This window comes from Xenopus tropicalis, chromosome 2, assembly GCF_000004195.4.
Source record: "Xenopus tropicalis strain Nigerian chromosome 2, UCB_Xtro_10.0, whole genome shotgun sequence".
Taxonomy (NCBI): Eukaryota; Metazoa; Chordata; class Amphibia; order Anura; family Pipidae; genus Xenopus; species Xenopus tropicalis.
In genome coordinates this window covers 39,136,164-39,159,153 of record NC_030678.2, presented here as the reverse complement: position 1 = coordinate 39,159,153, position 22,990 = coordinate 39,136,164, and the positions used below count along the sequence as shown (strand labels likewise).

General features: G+C 40.7%; 1 protein-coding gene across 3 annotated transcripts in view; it reads right to left on the bottom strand.

The window, feature by feature from the left end:
- Positions 1–6,512: 6,512 nt before the first annotated feature.
- Positions 6,513–22,990, bottom strand: part of LOC101732217 (granulocyte-macrophage colony-stimulating factor receptor subunit alpha) — a 52,580-nt gene continuing 36,102 nt past the window's right edge. For all 3 annotated transcript variants that reach the window (XM_018091799.2, XM_031896699.1, XM_031896700.1), the window contains exons 4-11: positions 22,137–22,272; positions 15,306–15,426; positions 14,984–15,165; positions 12,522–12,664; positions 11,882–12,038; positions 9,635–9,722; positions 7,890–7,980; positions 6,513–6,703 (exon numbers count right to left, since the gene is read on the bottom strand). In XM_018091799.2, the coding sequence (XP_017947288.1) occupies positions 6,623–6,703; positions 7,890–7,980; positions 9,635–9,722; positions 11,882–12,038; positions 12,522–12,664; positions 14,984–15,165; positions 15,306–15,426; positions 22,137–22,272 (999 nt within the window). In that variant the 3' untranslated portion in view covers positions 6,513–6,622. The remainder of the gene's footprint in view (positions 6,704–7,889; positions 7,981–9,634; positions 9,723–11,881; positions 12,039–12,521; positions 12,665–14,983; positions 15,166–15,305; positions 15,427–22,136; positions 22,273–22,990) is intronic.

Sequence of the window (22,990 nt, the reverse complement as noted above, 5' to 3'; positions counted from 1 at the left end):
AGAGGGGTCCCAGGCTGAAAGACCTCAAGGCACATGGCTGCACAGCCTTATATACTGTGTGCACCTTGTGGCCTAACTACTGAACTGCAGGGAAGCTAACTCCCTGTTAACCCTTATAGTACCAACCACCCAAGGTGTCCCACTACTAAAGTGTTACCCTCCCTGGGGCCTATCCTGGGGGCAACCAACCTAGGGGACCCAATTTCTAGGGAACCCTACACTGGAGGTGAATTTTTGGAGCATATCCTTGATGTCAGATCTGGATGGCAAATGACTGAGGTAGGAACGCATATCCAGTTCTTCCTCCACTTCACTTTCTGCATCGGAGGTGTCTGGCTGTGTCGGGTCTCTCTCTTCCCCTTGCGCTTCCTGAATCGGCGCCATTTTGGAAGGAGCGCGGCCAGCTTTAGACTTTAAAAACATCGGTGCTATGTCGTTTTTGGCATGCGATTTTTTGCTTGTTGGGGTGCCCGAGGCTTCCCCTCTGTTTTTGCCTGGTTTCCCCATCCTTTCTTTTGTCCAAGTTGGCGGCCCGGTTTCTGGCTGTACGGAGCAGCTACACTAAGCGGCCATTCACCAGCACGGCAAGACACGCCCCCGTATTAGTAACATTTTTCAGTTTAAGTTATCGATATTAAAATTGCAAAATTCTTATTGGTTGCTAAGGGATACAAGGCTTGGGGCAAAGTTTATACCTGTTATTACTTTCACCCAATAAAGCAAAATGAATAAATACATTTACACATGTTCCACATAGATAAAACAAAACTAGTGACCAGATCCCACCTACACGAAGGTGTGACTTCCATATCTATTCCGTATCAGCATACGCCTATTACAAAATAAACATACAGATATGTAATTCTATGTATTAAACACAGAATAGTGGCCCTTTAATATGGCAGAATGCTTCCTTGTCTGTACCCAGAAACACCTTTTGAACTCAGCTTTTCATTGATAGAAGCTTGGATAAGAGCTTTTTTGGTCTACTTAAGCCGAACACAAATTATATTGATTTAAAAATCCATAACTGTCCAGGGGATGGTCCATTTCTTTAGATAAGTCTGTGTGAGTGGGTAACCTTTGTCCCTGGGCACGGCAGACACTGCCATCTTGTGAGAGCAGCACACAGAACAACAGTCCCTCTGTCAAAGTCCTTTCAATGTTTTACCAGATTACTCCAAGGCAGTAATGTAAAAATACAGGGAAAATAAGCACTTACTTTGAGCCTTTTCAAACAGAAATGGACTATCAAAAAAACAAATGTTGCTTAGAGTATGTCCATCTAAATGTAAAAGTAAGTTTCCTTTTAAGGATTAAATGGGCAGTCTTACTTATGCATAATAACCCCTTCTTGATCATCTTAGTTGGCAGGAAGCCATCAAAGCAAAACTAAACTCTATTTTAATGTTATTGACCCAAACAATAAGGATCAGATCTTCAAAATGCTTCATATTTAAATGTAGACTACAAAGTTATTAGTACCCGGTGGCACCTGGCTAATCAATTTTGACAAATCAGATGCGGTTGAGCCGGCTCACTCTGTGCACACAACAGATACATTCTGGGAAAAACCAGTGCATTGTGGGAAATTGCATTTTTCTCACTGTGTCAGGGTAAATGAATGCACCCTTTTGTATCCAGAGTTCAGTTTTGTTCAAAAAGCTAATTTCTGCCCTGGTGTAACATCTGTCAAGAAAGACAGATATTAAATCTCTAGCTATGTGGAAAGGGAAGGAAAAACAAAAGGACCAGCAGAAAAAAAACGGAACATCAAATCATACTTACCGAGATTTTCATTTCCTGGACTGTAAAGCCTGTGCCCACTGCCATGTGAAGCAACAGGAAACAAGAGATACAGAAAATTAGGAAATATGAAAACAGGGCTAAAGTGTGAAATAAAAAAGGAAAAGGGAAAAGAGAGAGATTTGGACATAATGAGAAAATAGAAGAGAAAGGGGCATAGGGGACCAGAAAAGTAGAGAAGAGGGAAGAAGAGACAAAATGAACGGTAGGTGGGGGACTTTAAAGAGTGAGTTCAGGGATCTAGGCTCTAAGATTAGGCAAAGGTCCTCCAATGTCATTTTTTCGGAAATTTTGCCGGTGCCACGTGCAAGTTTAGGGAGACAGCGGGAGCTTAGGGAGCTAAATGCGTGGCTAAAGTCTTGGTGTAGGAAGGAAGGGTTTGGGTTCCTAGAGCACTGGGCTGACTTTTCCTTGGGGTACAATCTATACAGCCCTGACGGATTGTACCTCAATGGAAGGGGGTCTGCTGTGCTAGGGGAGAGAATGGTTAAGAGGTTGGAGGAGTGTTTAAACTAGACAAGGGGGGGGTGGGTGAGCTAGAATTCCATGGGAAAATTAGTGTAGACGGGGTAGGGGGACTAGCAAAGGGTTGTGGGGGAGGAGTGAGGGGGGCATATAGTTTATCAGATAAGGAGCTTCCGTTACAAGGAAAGCAGTCTCATAATTGCCTTAGCTCTAATTCTCCCTTAGCTAATGTAAACATCAGAGGGAGAAGTAATAATCTCCGCTGCATGCTGGCTAATGCGCGTAGCTTGTCGGGTAAATTAGGGGAGCTGCAAGCTATTGCATGTATTGAAAATTATGATTTAATAGGTATCACTGAGACCTGGTGGGATGATAAATGCGACTGGGCTGCGAATTTAAATGGTTATACACTTTTTAGGAGGGACAGAGAGATTAAAAAGGGTGGAGGGGTTTGTCTTTACGTAAAGTCAGACTTAAAGCCATGTAATAAAGACATTACCAATGAAAACGTTGAATCTCTTTGGGTAGAAATTTCAGTAGGGCTGAAGGTCACAAAGAAAATGATCATTGGTGTATGCTATAAACCACCCCGTATAGATGAGGGGGATGAGGCCCAGCTATTGTTGCAAATGGAGGAGGCTTCAAAACTGGGTCAAGTTGTTGTTATGGGGGACTTTAATTATCCGGACATTGACTGGAGTAATGGGGTGGCTAAGTCAGAAAGAGCTAGTAGGTTTGTAAATATGCTAAATGACAACTTTTTATTTCAGGCGGTTCAAGAACCCACTAGGAATGACTCTATTTTGGACCTGGTGATTTCTAATAATGCTGAACTTATCTCTAACATTTGTGTGGGTGAGCATTTGGGGAACAGTGATCACAACATGGTCTCCTTTGAGATAATGCTGCAGAGACAGCGCTATAAGGGAGTAACTAAAACGCTCAATTTTAGACGTGCAGACTTTGCCAGTATAAGGGCATCTCTGCAATGTGTCAACTGGGAAAGGCTTTTCATGGGGTTAGACACAGAAGGAAAATGGAACATCTTTAAAACATTGCTTTGTAGGTATACACAACAGTATATCCCCCTTGTAAGCAAGGAGAGGCATCGCAAAGCAAAACCTTTATGGCTGAATAAAAGTGTTATTGTCGAGGTTGGTAAGAAAAAACGTGCTTTTAGGGCACTCAAGTTAGCTGGGACAGCGGAAACTTTCATCAGGTACAAGGAAGCAAATAAAGCATGCAAAAAAGCTATCAGGCAAGCTAAAATAGAGATGGAAAGGGATATTGCAGCTAGGAGTAAAAAGAATCCAAAATTATTTTTTAATTATGTGAATAGTAAAAAAAGGAAGCAAGAAGGGGTGGGAACTTTATTATCACGGGGGGGTACGTTGGTTGATGAAAACGGGGAAAAAGCTGAAATTTTGAACTCTTATTTTTCATCTGTCTATACATCTGAGGAGCCAGATAATGAAGGCTTCCCTTGTAATATGCCCAGTTCTAGTAATTTAGCTACGGACGCGTGGGTCACTCAGGAGGAAATTCAAAAGAGACTTGAACATGTAAAGGTAAACAAAGGTCCAGGGCCGGATGGGATTCATCCCAGGGTATTAAATGAGCTGAGCGCTGTGATTGCCAAACCTCTTCACTTAATTTTTCAGGATTCATTGAGGTCTGGCATGGTGCCAAGAGACTGGCGGATTGCTAATGTGGTGCCGTTATTTAAAAAGGGATCCCGTTCTCAGCCTGAAAACTATAGGCCTGTTAGTCTGACATCAGTAGTAGGAAAACTTTTGGAAGGGGTAATAAGGGATAGGGTACTTGAATACATTGCAGTTCACAATACTATTAGTTTTTGCCAGCATGGTTTTATGCGTAACAGATCTTGCCAGACTAATTTAGTCGCCTTTTATGAGGAAGTGAGCAGGAACCTTGATGCTGGAATGGCAGTTGATGTCATCTACTTGGACTTTGCTAAAGTGTTTGATACAGTACCTCACAGAAGGTTAATGATCAAATTAAGGAATATTGGCCTAGAACATAATATTTGTAATTGGATAGAGAACTGGCTGAAGGATAGAGTACAAAGAGTGGTTGTAAATGGAACATTTTCTAATTGGACCAGTGTGGTTAGTGGAGTACCGCAGGGGTCAGTCCTTGGGCCTTTGCTGTTTAACTTGTTTATTAATGACCTGGAGGTGGGCATAGACAGTACTGTTTCTATTTTTGCTGATGACACTAAATTGTGCAAAACTATAAGTTCCATGCAGGATGCTGCCGCTTTGCAGAGCGATTTGACAAAATTAGATAACTGGGCAGCAAACTGGAAAATGAGGTTCAATGTTGATAAGTGCAAAGTTATGCACTTTGGTAGAAATAATATAAACGCAAACTATCTACTGAATGGTAGTGTGTTGGGGGTTTCCTTAATGGAGAAGGATCTGGGGGTTTTTGTAGATCACAAGTTGTCTAATTCCAGGCAGTGTCATTCTGTGGCTACTACAGCAAATAAAGTGCTGTCTTGTATAAAAAAGGGCATTGACTCAAGGGATGAGAACATAATTTTGCCCCTTTATAGGTCCCTGGTAAGGCCTCACCTTGAGTATGCAGTGCAGTTTTGGGCTCCAGTCCTTAAGAAGGATATTAATGAGCTGGAGAGAGTGCAGAGACGTGCAACTAAACTGGTTAAGGGGATGGAAGATTTAAACTATGAGGTGAGACTGTCGAGGTTGGGGTTGTTTTCTCTGGAAAAGAGGCGCTTGCGAGGGGACATGATTACTCTGTACAAGTACATTAGAGGGGATTATAGGCAGTTGGGGGATGTTCTTTTTTCCCATAAAAACAATCAACGCACCAGAGGTCACCCCTTTAGATTAGAGGAAAGGAGCTTCCATTTGAAGCAGCGTAGGTGGTTTTTCACGGTGAGGGCAGTGAGGTTATGGAATGCCCTTCCTAGTGATGTGGTAATGGCAGATTCTGTTAATGCCTTTAAGAGGGGCCTGGATGAGTTCTTGATCAATCAGAATATCAAAGGCTATTGTGATACTAATATCTACAGTTAGTACTAGTGGTTGTATTTATAGTTTATGTATGTGAGTGTATAGATTGGTAGGTGTGGGTTAGGTGTGCTGGGTTTACTTGGATGGGTTGAACTTGATGGACACTGGTCTTTTTTCAACCTTATGTAACTATGTAACTATGTAACTATAAAGAACTAGGACAGTATTTTGAATAAGAAAAAATGAAATTCTGGAAGAAGGGAAATATAATGTCATTGAAGGTAGAAGGACATCCTGAAGTGAGGCTCTTAGATTAGGCCCTTTCCAGAGAACAGCAGTCTGGACATTCATGGGGAAAATGTTATTATAAAGCATAAAACATTAGTGACTTATAGTTTTTTTTATTACACTTTTCACTCAGAAGTAATCTCTTAGATCACATTAACACATAGGACATTAATACCCATAGCCCATGAATTTCCTCTGAAAATAAAGACAGGCACAGTTTTGGGACCATGTGTGGCTCTTAGTGATTCTAATGGGGGTATGTAATAAAAGGCACTAAGGGGCAGATTTATCAAAATATGTGTTCAGATCTTAATACATTAAAACTCACCTATGTTCTTTTCATTCCTATGTAATTTTTAGAAGCATATTTATCAATGAGTGAAAGTTAGAATTCACCATTTGATAAATACACATCTAAAAATCCCATAGGAATGAATAGAACATGGGTGAGTTTTAATGTATTAAGATCTAAACTCATATTGTGGTAAATCTGCCCCTATGTTGAACAGGAGCAGTAACCCATAGCAACTATTCAGCAGATAGCATTTACTGGTCACCTGTTTGAAAGCAACCATCTTATTGGTTGCTATGGTTTACTGCTCCTGGGCAAACGTAGTGCCTTTTATTACATAAGGGGGCTAATGTGTATATGGAAACTATGTTGATGGGGTAATTTGCCACTAGCAATCCCTTGCATCCCTTATGCTTACCCTGTCTTTGAAGTGGTGTAAATGTAAAATCGGCAGCATTGCACTCATGTTGTGTAGTTGTTCCTAGTTTTGGCAGCATCCTACAATGGAGGATCAACGAATGTCCCATCATACAGCTGCTTCTTCGCCTTGCACTCAGGTCTGGGTGTGAGAATATATCCACTTTGAAAAACGTATAATGGGATTTGAATGGGTATAAACTAGAATCAAGTACTACTGAAACATACACATATGCGCTGTGAGCTCGCAGTTATTGTCCCATTGTGGAGCTTTGTGAAGCTGCATAAAGAACAGTAACAGTTACTTATATATATTTTCAAAATAAATATCTTCTGCACAAATATCTTCTATTCTTCAACAATTATCGATTTCACAGATTTTAATGTCTTCTTCATTGTCTGGTAGTTTTTCAGATGCAGAAGTAGGAAGGTTCTCCTGTTAAAGGAGAAGGAAAGGTAAAAACTAAGTAAGCTTTAGCAGAAAGGTCTATGTAAATACAGCCATAAGCACTTCTGTAAAGCACTTACAGAAATGTTGCACTTGAGTGCAAATGTTGAGTCCTTTATCAAAAGAAACACAGGATTTTTTGGATCCTTTTTTGTAAACATGTTCTTTGGTATCAGACTTCCTCTCTTCATTCCCGGGGCCAGAGTCTGTGCAGCTCTCACCTCTCTCCCTTCTCCTGCTCCCCCTCTCATAAGAATTCATAAAACTCACTCCCTCCTCCCTTAGAAATGTGTAATCTGGGCTACCAATGGCTAGAGCTGCAGCAGGAAGATAGGAAGACCAAGCTAAAATGACAGCTGCAATCTTAAACAAATGGAGGGAGATTCTAGGGCTCTTTACTCAGGTATGGTAAAGCTTTCTGGAGAATAAATATAGTGTTCAAGGTGGCACTATTGTGGAAAATCTGTTGGCAGTAAAATGCCAAAATGACTTTCCTTCTCCTTTAAAATGAGTGAACTTTGCTATTGAAGTAGGGAAAGATAATTGGGGGTAAAGGTAAAATAACTTCCACTGCAGTAGATGCTACCAGTTTTATGATTTATGTTCATGCAGGAGGTGAGTAAAAAATGATAATTGTGGACTCATTTAGACAAGACCAAAAATACTGTAAGCTCTGCAAGTGGAACCAGATACTGTGTAGTCTCCAGGTGCTTGCCGACATCCACACATGGCTATTTTTGTTGACACACACACACACTACTACAGTATAACCCTAATTCAATTTTAGTTCACTGAACAGGGCTTATGCTGCACAAGCATTTTGCCCACTGTTTTAATTAGAAAATATCTATGTGTTTTCATATTTCTTGCATGTAAACTGGGAAAACTTGAAAAACTGGTAATAGTAGGTCACATTCTACATCTAAATCCTAACAGGCTGCATCTGAGAAAAGCGAAGGGGTTTGTTTATATAGAGGACTACTGGCCATAGTTGTGTTAGTAAAGTAACATTTTGGGATTTTCTGAAACTGCAGAATTTTCCAAAGCTGCAGTAACTAACTTATTGCAATGGCACCAACACAATATACCTTAATTAAGCCAAACATTTTCTAATATTTGTACATTATAGTTGCTATAACCAAGAATTTTTATGAAAAAAGAATATAAACCATACCTGTAGCTCTTTTAGCTCGTCTTGGTCCAAACTTTGTAATTTTATTACAGGTGCTGGCACTGGGGGAAATACTTTTTTCAGTACCTGGAATCTTAAGGAAAAAAATCATAACAAGGTACTCCAGTTGTTACTCAACACTGTGCTATACTATTTAATGAAATTATTGCACTGATGGCAGCAATGAATGGTTGTGTTATAGTAAAATTACAAGATTATTAAGTATATTTCAGTCATTGAGTTTCCTGGTCTAAGAAACTAATTCCAGCTTGAGTCAGTGAATATAGTTGCAATACCCACTACTAAAATGCTAAGAGGGATCTTATTACATTTGCTAAACCATAATTTTCTGAATTGTTGTTGGACTACAATTCCCAGCATACACTAACATATTATCAGTGGCTAAAGCTCGGAACTGTGTACAGCTGTGTTGTTAGAGCAAAATTGGTTATTAAAGCTTTTCTGCAGCTTCCCAGAGCCAGTGGCCTCATTAATATGCTGAATAATCTGTTACTAAAGATTCCAGTTTTTCAGTATAAATCTCCATATTGCTCATAATTGAAACTGGAGTTGGAAACATTTATATTTTCCTAGTACAAAACATGTATGGCCTCCCAGGCCAAGTTTAATTTAAGTCTAATATAGTGAAGTCAAATTTACACAATAACCTTTGTGTGTGAAATAGCAGGGAAGACAAAACAAATATTAGGTTGTATAAGAAGGGGTATTGGATCCATTATCCAGAAAGCTCCAAATTATGGAAAGGCCATATCCCACAGACACATTTTAATCAAATGATTCAATTTTTTTAATTATTTTGCATTTCTCTGTAATAATACAACAGTACATTGTACTTGACTGGTTTGCCTTATTAGAGGCAAAACCATCCTATAGGGTTTATGTAATGTTTAAATGTTTTTTTTTAGTAGACTTAAAGTATGGAGATCCACATTACAGAAACACCCCTTGTCCAGAAAACTCCAGGTCTCAAGCATTCTGAATAACAGGTCCCACTGTTGAGCTCTTACATTGAATATTGTGTTAGGTTTTGGAGGTCCAGTCTATGGAAAGATGTTAATAAATACTGAAACTGTCCACAAGAGGGCAACTTAGATGATATAAAGTCTAATTTACTTAGAATATCAGGCAATACAAGAGATTTCATGGCATTTTTTGTAAGAGGGCTAAAACCATTTGGAGCGGGGGAAACAGCAAGGAAACTTTCAGGAGAAATTGACAGATACATCGTATAGATGTGCTTCACACTAACTCAATTAAAGGAAAAATGTATGGTTTAGATACAAAATAATTTCAAGGAGAATAGATAGAATGACATTCTGTGCTGGGCACTTGCCCATCTATATTTAGGCCCTTAATGTTCCTTATGCAGAAATGGGCACATACACATACAGAGCAAATGATATGAATTTTGAAATTATAAAAGGAAAGGGGCTCTGCATAAGTACCACTGGACCACTCTATAATGTGGGTGAATGGTATGGTATATTATAATCCCACAGTAGTTATATGTACTGTAAACAGATAATGGGTTATGTACCTACAGTATATACACCATAAGGTAATTCCTTATATAACACTTTTTTAATCAGAGTAAAATTACATATACTGTATGTCGTTGTGTAATATAAGGCTGACTAATGTTATTATTCTTCCACTTTGCTTAAACAATGCATTACAGATCAGTATCATACTTAAAAGTACTACAAAGGGTAAAAACTGTGCCTTACCTGTGACAGACATATATTAGGGCTGTTACGGCAATGACCGTGCCTATTGCTAGAAGAATAAACAGGTGAGTGTGTGTGAGGGGGCCCGCTGCGGGAAAAGAACCAGAGAATAGATGAATAGCAAGTATGCACAATGTAAAATGTATTGGTCACATTCCAAAAAGTAAATATTTTAAAACATGCACTGCTCAAAAAAATAAAGGGAACACAAAAATAATCAATGGAAATCAAATTTATCAACCCATGGAGGTCTGGATTTGGAGTCACACTCAAAATTAAAGTGGAAATAAACACTACTGGCTGATCCAACTTTGATGTAATGTCCTTAAAACAAGTCGAAATGAGGCTCAGTAGTGTGTGTGGCCTCCACGTGCCTGTATGGCCTCCCTACAATGCCTGGGCATGCTCCTGATGAGGTGGCGGATGGTCTCCTGAGGGATCTCCTCCCAGACCTGGACTAAAGCATCCACCAACTCCTGGACAGTCTGTGGTGCAACGTGGTGTTGGTGGTTGGTGGACTTGATGTCCCAGATGTGCTCAATAGGATTCAGGTCTGGAGAACGGGCGGGCCAGTCCATAGCATCAATGCCTTTGTCTTGCAGGACCTGCTGACACACTCCAGCCACATGAGGTCTAGCATTGTCTTGCATTAGGTGGAACCCAGGGCCAACCGCACCAGCATATGGTCTCACAAGGGGTCTGAGGATCTCATCTCGGTACCTAATGGCAGTCAGGCTACCTCTGGCGAGCACATGGAGGGCTGTGCGGCCCCCCAAAGAAATGCCACCCCACACCATTACTGACCCACTGCCAAAGCGGTCATGCTGGAGGATGTTGCAGGCAGCAGAATGTTCTCCACAGGGTCTCCAGACTCTGTCACGTCTGTCATTTGTGCTCAGTGTGAACCTGCTTTCATCTGTCAAGCACAGGGCACCAGTGGCGAATTTGCCAATCTTGGTGTTCTCTGGCAAATGCCAAACGTCCTGCATGGTGTTGGGGCTGTAAGCACAACCCCCACCTGTGGACATCGGGCCCTCATACCACCCTCATGGAGTCTGTTTCTGACCGTTGAGCAGACACATGAACATTTGTGGGCCGCTGGAGGTCATTTTGCAGGGCTCTGGCAGTGCTCCTCCTGTTCCTCCTTGCACAAAGGCAGAGGTAGCGGTCCTGCTGCTGTGTTGTTGCCCTCTTACGGCCTCCTCCACGTCTCCTGATGTACTGGCCTGTCTCCTGGTAGCGCCTCCATGCTCTGGACACTACACTGACAGACACAGCAAACCTGTGACAGACACAGCTCGCATTGATGTGCCATCCTGGATGAGCTGCACTACCTGAGCCATTGGCACAACAGCATGTAAATTTATTGTCAATCAGTGTTGCTACCTAAGTGAAAAGTTTGATTTCACAGAAGTGTGATTGACTTGGAGTTACATTGTGTGTCCCTTTATTTTTTTGGGCAGTTTATAAAGTTTAATGTTACCAGTATCAACAGGATTGTCAATGGGATGCTTCAGAAAAACGACAATAGAACAACAGTCCTTCTAAAATAAGGTAAAACGAGTTCTGATCTGTTGCATGCTTGGAGACACTCATATTGTTTCCCACTAGAGTCAGTAGGAAGTACCTGCAGTGATTCTAACAGTTACATGCTCTTTACTTTACACAGAGTCCTATCTCACAGCCCTAAAATTTCAACGTTTTTCCCCCACTATCCTACAGCCTCCCAAATAACAGGGCTAGCCTGAAGGCATAGCAGGGTGATTTTTTAGTAACCCTGATATACAGTATGCAAACAGTCACCAAAGCAATTAAAGCAAACCAAAGGGATTCCTAAACCCACAAAGTCTTAAACCCATTGTGACTCCCCCCTTTCAGGTGATAATTTTAATAAAGCACTTGCCTCATGTGACATACATAACATAATTGAAAAAATTTCCCTGGGTGCAAGTGCTAGAGTGCTCCCCTTAGAGCTCATCTAACAGGCAATTGCACCCTGCAGAAGGCAGCTCCTTATACCAGTACCAGGTAAAATGTAAGGTGCACCCAAGGCATGCCCCTCCTGCTCCATCTCAATGTGACAAGCAAGAGCGCTGAAGCAATGCTTGATGGGGAGTGGGAAGGCCCTTTATGCTCCATCTTGATGATGAGCAAGATGAAGCTCTTTCTGCTCTTGATGAAGCCTCAGACAGTGCACTTCTCCATTCTACATAACTAAAACACTGTTTATCGGAAACAACTACTTACCAGAAGGAACAAATTTAGAGGTTTCACTCCATTTACTCCATTTTGTGTCCGAACATCCAAAGTCCCTTTTCGCTCTCACTTTTAGTTGAAATTGCTGGTTTGATGTGAATTCATGGACGGTAAAGTGTAATTTCATATCTACATTGTAGGTTTTATCCTAAATGAAATAATTTGGGTTTAGACCATGACTGTCTTCAGTGGTGTTCCTTTGATGTGCTAGGGCACCCCAGTTCTTTGGGGGGTGGGGCCTGCTCACAGGTCTCACACAGTTTGCACATGTTGTTTGCACTTTGCACCGTAACTAATAGTGCTATGCTTTTTTTAATACATGCAGGGCAAAAGCAATGTTTTGAGCCCTTGCAGCTCAGTAAGGGAGCGCTGCCACATATGGGACTTCTGATTTAAGCCCAACATCTGTGTGGAGGGATGTGCGCTCATTGACATAGCAATCAAAGAAGGGAGAGCTCCCTGTATTTTTAAAAGAAACCTTTGCACTTTTCACCTTTCACATTTTACCTAGTCCAATAACTGTTCCATAAACAGATTATTATTTAATACTACTAGTATTGTTTGTATTAGACCACAAAAAAAATCACGGAAGTATTAACTGCATCACAGTGAAATAAATATAATTTATTACCTGCATTTTTTCTTCCTTTAAGGTGATTTCATATTTAAAACAGTGGTCTGGATGATGTGTTTGTTTTTCAGGCTTTTCCCACTTAATTTCAACACCATGAGTACTTGCATTTATATGTATGTTTCTGGGAGGCATCAGTATTTCTGAAGACAATTGAATAAAGGTGGTTTACATTCAGCATCATTATCCTATTGTCACGAATAGTAAGAAGAATTTTTCTTTTGTGCTTATTTAAGTTTTACAAACCCATACCAGGAAAAAGAATCGCTTGTTAAAACTTAGGCTTTCCCCAAAGGCGTCCCTCCGCTTTCCCAAACTTCACCACTGGAAAACTCCAATACTGGCCATTTACCTACTTAATAAAAAGCAGAGTAGAGCTGCGGAGGTGGTGGGCACCAAGTTGTGCTGCTTGATGTACTTTTCTCAGTGATCTCACACCAAGAACATATGTAATTGGAGCAGATCTGAATCTAGTTCCCACTACACATGGGCCTGGTCAGTAATAGCAGAAAAGAGGGAATCGGGTGGAGTACGATGCACTCACCAATGGGCCAGATTCAAAGAGAATTATTTTATAGTTTATCATATGAAAACATTTAGATGAGATTGAATTTGAGGAGAAAACCCTTTCCCCTAATGCAGTTCCATAGACTTCAATAGAGTTTTCATATGATAAACAGTGAGATGGGTTTTTCTCACTGAATTGCATCTGGTTCTATAGGACAATATGGGGCCAAAAATCTGCCCCTATGCTGGCATCGGCCTTTGCATTTATCTGCAGGCCATGAATCAACCCCTGTGGCATTAACCTTAGATACTTCCAAGGCTCGTTTTGTTGGTGCATTTGTTGTGTCTGTGTGTTTCTTGCTTTGTGTACAATGCACCAAAGCAGGAAAGAACTGGCATATTGGTAAAACAGCAAAATATGTGTAGGAGCTTGAAATAGCACTTAAGGGGGTGGTTCACCTTTAAGTTAACTTTTAGTATTTTATAGAATGGACAGTTCTCAACAACTCTTCATTTGGTCTTTATTACTTATCTTTTATAGTTTTCAATGTATGTGCCTCCTTCTTCTGAATCTTTACAGCTTTTATATGGGGGACCCCAGCAGCCAAAAAACTATTGCTCTGTGAGGCTACAATGTTATTGTTATTGTTACTTTTTACAACTTATTTTTCTATTCAGATCCTTTCCTATTCATAAACCAGTTTCTCATTTAAACCACATCCTGGTTACTAAGGTAATATGGACCCTAGCAACCACATAGCTGCTGAAACTCATAACTGGAGAGCTACTGAACAAAAAGTGTAGTAATTAAAAAACAAAAATGGTAAAAAAAAATGAAGGCCAACTGCAAATTACTGTCTACATTATACTAAAAGTGCATCCAATTTTTATTAACGGGAGACGATCTGATGATCACTGCTGCAAGTATTCCATATACATAAGAATGGCCAGAAAATGTTAGCAGGAATAAGGGAATAATAAGCAAGATTATTGAAAAAAGACAAAGAAGAGTTTGAAATCAGTGATAAACACTTTTATAAAAGCAGTGGAAAGCTCAGCAACAATCTTTGAATATTTCCCACAAGACAATAGGAAGATATATAAAAAATAAGTGAAGCACCTTATCAGATAATTATAACATTAGCCATACTAGGAGAAAACATTTCTATCAAAACAAGTCAAATTAAATTGTAAATTTTTGCAGACTAAGCCCTCCAGTGGCCAAAAGAGGGAAAAGCATAATATTTAAAGATTAAGTCTGCAAAAATGGCTTAGAAAAAATATATATCTTTATTAATAATATTAAAAAATCATACCCCATGTATACAGCCTAATGCGTTTCATGCTAATCTAGCACTTAATCATAGGCTCCATGATAATTAAGTGCTAGATTAGCATGAAACGCATTAGGCTGCATACATGGGGTATGATTTTTTAATGTTATTAATAAAGATATATTTTTTTTTCTAAGCTTTTTTTGCGGACTTAATCTTTAAATATTGTCCTTATCAGACAAAACAAAGAAGGTTTCCCATCAGGGGCAGGCCAAGCTGACTGGGCACTCTAGGGAACCCGGCCTGCCACCTAGCCCCTGCACCCTCACGCCGCAGGGGCAAGGTAGGGCAGACTGTGGTTTGGGAAGGAGAGGTACCTGCCTAGTGCCCCATCATCGTTGTGCCCTAGGCAGGTGCCTCTTCTGTCTACCCCTAGTTCCAGTCCAGTTTCCTGTGCTAAGAAAATCCACTTGTTCCCAAATCACTCATCTAGTAAAAACTTGACTTCCAGCAACAGCAACAAAACTTAATATCCCTGTGCCCTCCAGGACTTAAGCATCCATGCGATCTGACATGTTTACAGAAAAAAATGCTATAATGGACTATCAAGAAGGAACTTTGAGATAAAAGAGAATTCAGAGAATATTTCACAATTATTTTTCATACATTATTCATATTTACCGTTTTCACACAAATTGATCCACTGATCATAAAACAGAATTGGTGTTGTGTTGCTTGATCCTTCCACAACTAAATATGCCCGTTGTTTATATTGAATCTTTAAAACCTTAAAAGAGCAGTGCATTTGTCTTGCTGCTAAATCAGTCTTATAGTCTTGACATTCCTCCCATGTGTTTGATTGGCTACGAAGACAAGGACTCTCATTAAAATATATAAATATATTTTATAATATACATGATATAAAATCTAGCTATAATACAAATATATATATGCATTTCCAAAAATATGTGCGTACATTTATTTATAAATACATGACACTTACTAGAGCCGCAATGAATAAATTGTGTCTTTGGGAGCTTTTTTGCCAAAATCCCACGAGCAGTTCACAACACTGTCATGATACAGACTGCAGCCAACATTTTCAGCAGACGTTTGGTTTTCTCCTAAGTGAATATACACAAATATTAGTTCGCAAATAACTGAATAATGTAAGAACACATAATAAAGAGCCAGTAAAATGTACAAGATAATTATTATAAAGCCAGCTGCAGAAAAGGTCCAAGCTCTCTGATGTGGGCCAGAAGAGACTTCTGGCAGAGAGATTACCCTCTGTGGTATCAGCCTAAGGCAGCTCAAACCACCCAAATTACAATTTGGCATGGGGAGGGTGCTGCATACCTCCCAACATTTGAAAATGAGAAAGAGGAATAAAATATTTTGCTGCTCACACTGCGGCAAATTTTTTTGACCAAGCGAATTATGTGGCCACCCCACCAGATGTCCCATTTTTGCACACAGTCCCGCTGTCCCAGATACTTAATGAAATGTCCCACTGTGCCTTTAAGTGTCCTGCTCGTCTTCGGGTCTTCTTGGCTTCCTTTGGGTTTTCTCGGCTCCTTCTGTCACCGCTGTCTTTGGATCTTTACGGCTTCTTCCTGCACATTTGTCTTCGGCACTTTTTAATTAATATTAATTATTAATAAACACCTTTGTTACAGGCAGGGACTGGCCCCCCACCTGTCTGGCTGCTTTGATGGCTTACTGTTGTGTAAGCTTTAAATGGTACCACTACTGTGATTAACTGCCCCCCCTGCATGGTTAACACCTCAGATTCAGGCTGTAAACCCTCTGTATTGTTTAAATATGTAATCCCCTGTGTTGTTCACACCTTTTAGTTTTTGCATTGTTCACCCACATTGTTCCCCTGTTCACACCTCAGAGCAGTAGAAACCCACAAATAATCCCTGCACACTACAAAAAGAACATATACTGAGGTGGTACTGCAATTAAAAAGGTTTTTAATATATAGTAATTGTGCAGGCTGTTGGAGCAGTGGCAGCATTGTGTCACTGTATGCTGCCTGTGTGTGCCATACAGTATACGGCAAGCAGTATGGCACACACAGGCAGGGTAGGGCAGGCAGAGTATGGCACACACAGGCAGGGTAGGGCAGCCAGAGTATCTCACACACAGGCAGGGTAGGGAAGGCAGAGTATGGCACACACAGGCAGGGAAGGGAAGGCAGAGTATGGCACACACAGGCAGGGTAGGGCAGCCAGAGTATCTCACACACAGGCAGGGTAGGGAAGGCAGAGTATGGCACACACAGGCAGGGAAGGGAAGGCAGAGTATGGCAGGTTTTTGCTGTACTACAACCATTAATATGGGTATGGTCATGTGATAACACGGGTGTGGTTTCAAGTGGGTGCGGTTTAAAAAAGGGGAGTGGTCTTCCATTATCGGCCCTCCACCACGTAGGTCGGAAAAATTCCGGCCCTCGGTACCACAGAAGTTGGAGAGCACTGTCCTAGACAGTGCTATTACAGTCGACTTCACTAGAAGTAATGCCCCTCTAGGGCAACACAATTTGCCCTGCAATAATGGCTTTAAGTCTCTACACTTCCTTATTTCATTAGTACTATGCAGATGCCCATGTATCTAGTTTGCTGTTTTGCATATTTCTATAAATGGCCCACAGTGGTTTAAAGTATAATGTACTGTTGCCCTGCAGTGTTAAAACTGGTGTGTTTGCCTCAAAAAGACTACTATAGTTTATATAAACAAAGCTGCTGTGTAGCCATGGGGGCAGCCATTCAAAGGAGAAAAGGCACAGGTTACTTAGCAGATTAAAGATAAAATCCCATTATATTCTACAGAGCTTATCTGTAACCTCTGCCTTTTCACCTTTTTTCTAGCTTGAATGGCTGCCCCCATGGCTACACAGCAGCTCATTTATATAAACTACAGTAGTATTTTTGTAGCAAATACACCAGTTTTACCACTGCAGGGCAACAGTACATTATACTTTAAACCACTGTGGGCCATTTATAGAAATATGCAAAATAGCAAACTAGATACATGGGCATCTGATTGTACTAATGAAATAGAACCACTGGCACTCCAGTGGAGCTTGCTCTGGTGGTAGGTGCTCTATAAGTGATTGCTCTTTAAGTGGAGGGCTCTATAAGTGGAGTTATAATCACAGGAGTTACAAACTAAGGGAGTTAAAACAAGGTAAAAAAAAAAAAAAAAAATTTTTTTTGTTTATTTAATAGCCTTTTTTCACAAATTTTTGTTTAACTGTTTCTGTAACTGGGAGAATGAGTGGCAGCAACATTGAAGGTATGACACAGTGCACAGCCTGCCGCATGTATGCAGTTGTGGAACAACAGTTCCAAAGTGCATACCTCTGTTGTGGATGTGAGCGAGTTGCCACTTTAGAGGCTCGCGTTAGAGCACTAGAGGAACAAGTTGCAACACTGCGTTCTATTGACAATCTTGAAAGAAGTCTCTTGCTAACTGAACAAGAACTAGCGGGGTCAGATAGTATGGGGGGAGGGGAGCAAGGAAAGGATGATAGGGCAGTAAGCTGGGTGACAGTTAGAAAATCTAGTGTGGGGAAAAGAAAAAGGGAGGCTGCTCCAGGGTTTGCGCATCCCAACAGATTTGCCAGATTGTGTGAAGAAGATGGGAGTGTGAACTCTGGACTGGCGGTTCTAGATGAGGCTGATCTCTCTAACAGCCGGGAGACCAGTTTCTCTAGTAGTGGTGGGGAGGAGAGCAGAGCTAGGCCTAAACAGATGGTGGTTATAGGGGATTCGATCATTAGGAAAGTGGACAGGGTAATCTGTCGAGCGGATCGCTTCAACCGGACAGTTTGCTGTCTTCCTGGTGCCAGGGTTCGGCATGTGGTTGATCGGGTCGACACATTATTGGGAGGGGCTGGGCATGACCCGGCTGTCTTGGTACATATCGGTACTAACGACAAATGAACGGTAGGTGGGGGACCTTAAAGAGTGAGTTCAGGGATCTAGGCTCTAAAATTAAGCAAAGGTCTTCCAATGTAATATTTTCGGAAATTTTGCCGGTGCCGCGTGCTAGTTTAGGGAGACAGCGGGAGCTTAGGGAGCTAAATGCGTGGCTAAAGTCTTGGTGTAGGAAGGAAGGGTTTGGGTTCCTAGAGCACTGGGCTGACTTTTCTTTGGGGTACAATCTATACAGCCCTGACGGATTGCACCTCAATGGAAGGGGGTCTACTGTGCTGGGGAGAGAATGGTTAAGAGGCTGGAGGAGTGTTTAAACTAGACAAGGGGGGGGTTGGTAAGCTAGATTCTTATGGGAGAGCTAGTGTAGATGGGGCAGTGGGACCAGTAAAGGGTTGTGGGGGAGGAGTGAGGGGGGCATATAGTTTATCAGATAAGGAGCTTCCATTGTTACAAGGGAAACAGACTAATTTTCACCTTAGCTCTAACTGTCCTTTAGCTAATGTAAGCTGTAGAGGAAGAAGTAGTAATCTCCGCTGCATGCTGGCTAATGCGCGTAGCTTGTCGGGAAAAATAGGGGAGCTGCAGGCTATTGCATGTATTGAAAATTATGACTTAATTGGTATCACTGAGACCTGGTGGGATGAAAAATGCGACTGGGCAGTGAATTTAAATGGGTATACGCTTTTTAGGAGGGACAGAGAGATTAAAAAGGGTGGAGGGGTTTGTCTTTATGTAAAGTCAGATTTAAAGCCATGTAATAAAGACATTACCAATGAAAACGTTGAATCTCTTTGGGTAGAAATTTCAGTAGGGCTGAAGGTCACAAAGAAAATGATCATTGGTGTATGCTATAAACCACCCCGTATAGATGAGGGGGATGAGTCCCAGAAACTTTTGCAAATGGAAGAGGCTTCAAAATTGGGTCAAGTTTTTATTATGGGGGACTTTAATTATCCGGACATTGACTGGAGTAATGGGGTGGCTAAGTCAGAAAAAGCTAGTAGGTTTGTAAATATGCTAAATGACAACTTTTTATTTCAGGTGGTTCAAGAACCTACTCGGAATGAGTCTATTTTGGACCTGGTAATATCTAATAATACTGAACTTATCTCTAACATTTGTGTGGGTGAGCATTTGGGGAACAGTGATCACAACATGGTCTCCTTTGAGATAATGCTGCAGAGACAGCTCTATAAGGGAGTAACTAAAACGCTCAATTTTAGACGTGCAGACTTTGCCAGTATAAGGGCATCTCTGCAATGTGTCAACTGGGAAAGGCTTTTCATGGGGTTAGACACAGAAGGAAAATGGAACATCTTTAAAACATTGCTTTGCAGGTATACACAACAGTATATTCCCCTTGTAAGCAAGGAGAGGCATCGCAAAGCAAAACCCTTATGGCTGAATAAAAGAGTTAAGGTCGAGGTTGGTAATAAAAAACGTGCTTTTAAAGCATTCAAGTTAGCTGGGACAGCGGAAACTTTCATCAGGTACAAGGAAGCAACTAAAGCATGCAAAAAAGCTATCAGGCAAGCTAAAATAGAGATGGAAAGGGATATTGCAGCTAGGAGTAAAAAGAATCCAAAATTATTTTTTAATTATGTGAATAGTAAAAAAATGAAGCAAGAAGGGGTGGGAACTTTATTATCACGGGGAGGTACGTTGGTTGATGAGAACGGGGAAAAAGCTGAAATTTTGAACTCTTATTTTTCATCTGTCTATACATCTGAGGAGCCAGATAATGAAGGCTTCCCTTTTAATATGCCCAGTGCTAGTAATTTAGCTACTGACGCGTGGGTCACTCAGGAGGAAATTCAAAAGAGACTTGAACATGTAAAGGTAAACAAAGGTCCAGGGCCGGATGGGATTCATCCCAGGGTATTAAATGAGCTGAGCGCTGTGATTGCCAAGCCTCTTCACATAATTTTTCAGGATTCGTTGAGGTTTGGCATGGTGCCGAGAGACTGGCGGATTGCTAATGTGGTGCCGTTATTTAAAAAGGGATCTCGTTCTCAGCCTGAAAACTATAGGCCTGTTAGTCTGACATCAGTAGTAGGAAAGCTTCTGGAAGGGGTAATAAGGGATAGGATAGTTGAATACATTGCAGTTCACAATACTATTAGTTTGTGCCAGCATGGTTTTATGCGTAACAGATCTTGCCAGACTAATTTAGTTGCCTTTTATGAGGAGGTGAGCAGGAACCTTGATGCTGGAATGGCAGTTGATGTCGTCTACTTAGATTTTGCTAAAGCGTTTGATACAGTACCTCACAGAAGGTTAATGATCAAATTGAGGAATATTGGCCTAGAACATAATATTTGTAATTGGATAGAAAACTGGCTGAAGGATAGAGTACAAAGAGTGGTGGTAAATGGAACATTTTCTAATTGGGCCAGTGTGGTTAGTGGAGTACCGCAGGGGTCAGTCCTTGGTCCTTTGCTTTTAACTTGTTTATTAATGACCTGGAGGTGGGCATAGAGAGTACTGTTTCTATTTTTGCTGATGACACTAAATTGTGCAAAACTATAAGTTCCATGCAGGATGCTGCCGCTTTGCAGAGCGATTTGACAAAATTGGAAAACTGGGCAGCAAACTGGAAAATGAGGTTCAATGTTGACAAGTGCAAAGTTATGCACTTTGGTAGGAATAATATAAACGCAAAACTATCTACTGAATGGTAGTGTGTTGGGGGCATCCTTAATGGAGAAGGATCTAGGGGTTTTTGTAGATCATAAGTTGTCTAATTCCAGGCAGTGTCATTCTGTGGCTACTACAGCAAATAATGTGCTGTCTTGTATAAAAAAGGGCATTGACTCAAGGGATGAGGACATATTTTTGCCGCTTTATAGGTCCCTGGTAAGGCCTCACCTTGAGTATGCGGTGCAGTTTTGGGCTCCAGTCCTTAAGAAGGATATTAATGAGCTGGAGAGAGTGCAGAGACGTGCAACTAAACTGGTAAAGGGGATGGAAGATTTAAGCTATGAGGTTAGACTGTCGAGGTTGGGGTTGTTTTCTCTGGAAAAGAGGCGCTTGCGAGGGGACATGATTACTCTGTACAAGTACATTAGAGGGGATTATAGGCAGTTGGGGGATGTTCTTTTTTCCCATAAAAACAATCAGCGCACCAGAGGTCACCCCTATAGATTAGAGGAACAGAGCTTCCATTTGAAGCAGCGTAGGTGGTTTTTCACGGTGAGAGCAGTGAGGCTGTGGAATGCCCTTCCTAGTGATGTGGTAATGGCAGACTCTGTTAATGCCTTTAAGAGGGGCCTGGATGAGTTTTTGAACAAGCAGAATATCCAAGGCTATTGTGATACTAATATCTACAGTTAGTATTACTGGTTGTATATATATAGTTTATGTATGTGAGTGTATAGATTGGTTAGTATAGGTTGTGTGCTGGGTTTACTCGGATGGGTTGAACTTGATGGACAATGGTCTTTTTTCAACCCTATGTAACTATGTAACTATGTAACTATGTAATGAAATAAGGAAGTGTAGAGACTTAAAGCCATTATGGCTATTAACTCTATGGGTCCCTTCATAAATATTAGCAGCTTGGAAGTGGTCCAGCCAAACACCACAGCTACTGATGCTAACACTTACTAGAGCCGCAAAGATTATGCTGTCTAAATATGATTATGCTATATCATTATCCGATCTTATCACAATAACAGTAGACCTGAAAAAGAAGACTGGTATTGTGTAGTAATGTAGCCAGTAGGGCTTACTATACTGCACAAGTAGAGTTGCCCATATGAAGAAAGCAGAAATTAGTTTTAATCAGTTTACTACCAGCAGAGTGGTGGTATGGTACAGCAATGGCAGCAGCTGTATTTCATTTAGGTATATTTGTCACCATGTATATTTTTGGCATCAGTATTTACCTTCAGGATAGAATGTTGTCCATTTAATATTTTCAGCTTCATCATTGTTTGCTTTAATTTTCACAGATACTCCTTCATGTAAGTTCAGAGCTACACCAAAGTTACCAATAAAGAATTCAGCGGAGCAGTTGTTTATCTGAAGATATACAACAGGTACATATTAAGTAAAAGGAAAACTCAATTCCAGCATTTATATCTGTTAATAGATTTGGGGGCTCATTTATGTCCACAAGTGCAGTTGTATAATTGTGTATACATGAGCCCTCTTTTTTCGCACACTTGCTACTGGCACCAACCATTAAACTGTGGGTGAGATTTTCAGCCTCTTTTGAGGCCTTGTAACATCACAATACTTCTGTGTTGAGGCCAAGTAGTTAGAAGATATGCACAGACTTCTGTGGAGCATAGAAAAGGAGTTCTTTCATTCTTTTGGGGGCAATTCCTAAATATATATCTTTTAATAAATGCTTGGTTTAGACAAGAGTTAATCAAAAAGTTAATGTTGCTTACTAACAGGCTGGTTGAATCAACTTGCTTTTCAATTCAACAAAAAAGGGATAAGTATTCTTTATCAAAATCATTGTGTTTTTTAACTGTTGGGTTTAATTTTTTTCAAAAGTAATTGTTGTTTTTCGTGCTAATTTACAAAGTTTGGGTGAACTTTAAGGCTTACAGCAAGTTTGCCAGAAGTTACATTCCTTTGTAATTACCCTCAGTTTGAGGTGGGTGGGGTTTGATTAGTTGACTTTTACAGACTGTATAAATAGAACCACTGGCACTCCAGTGAGCTTGCTCTGGTGGTAGGTGCTCTGTAAGTGATTGCTCTTTAAGTGGGGGCTCTGTAAGTGGAGTTA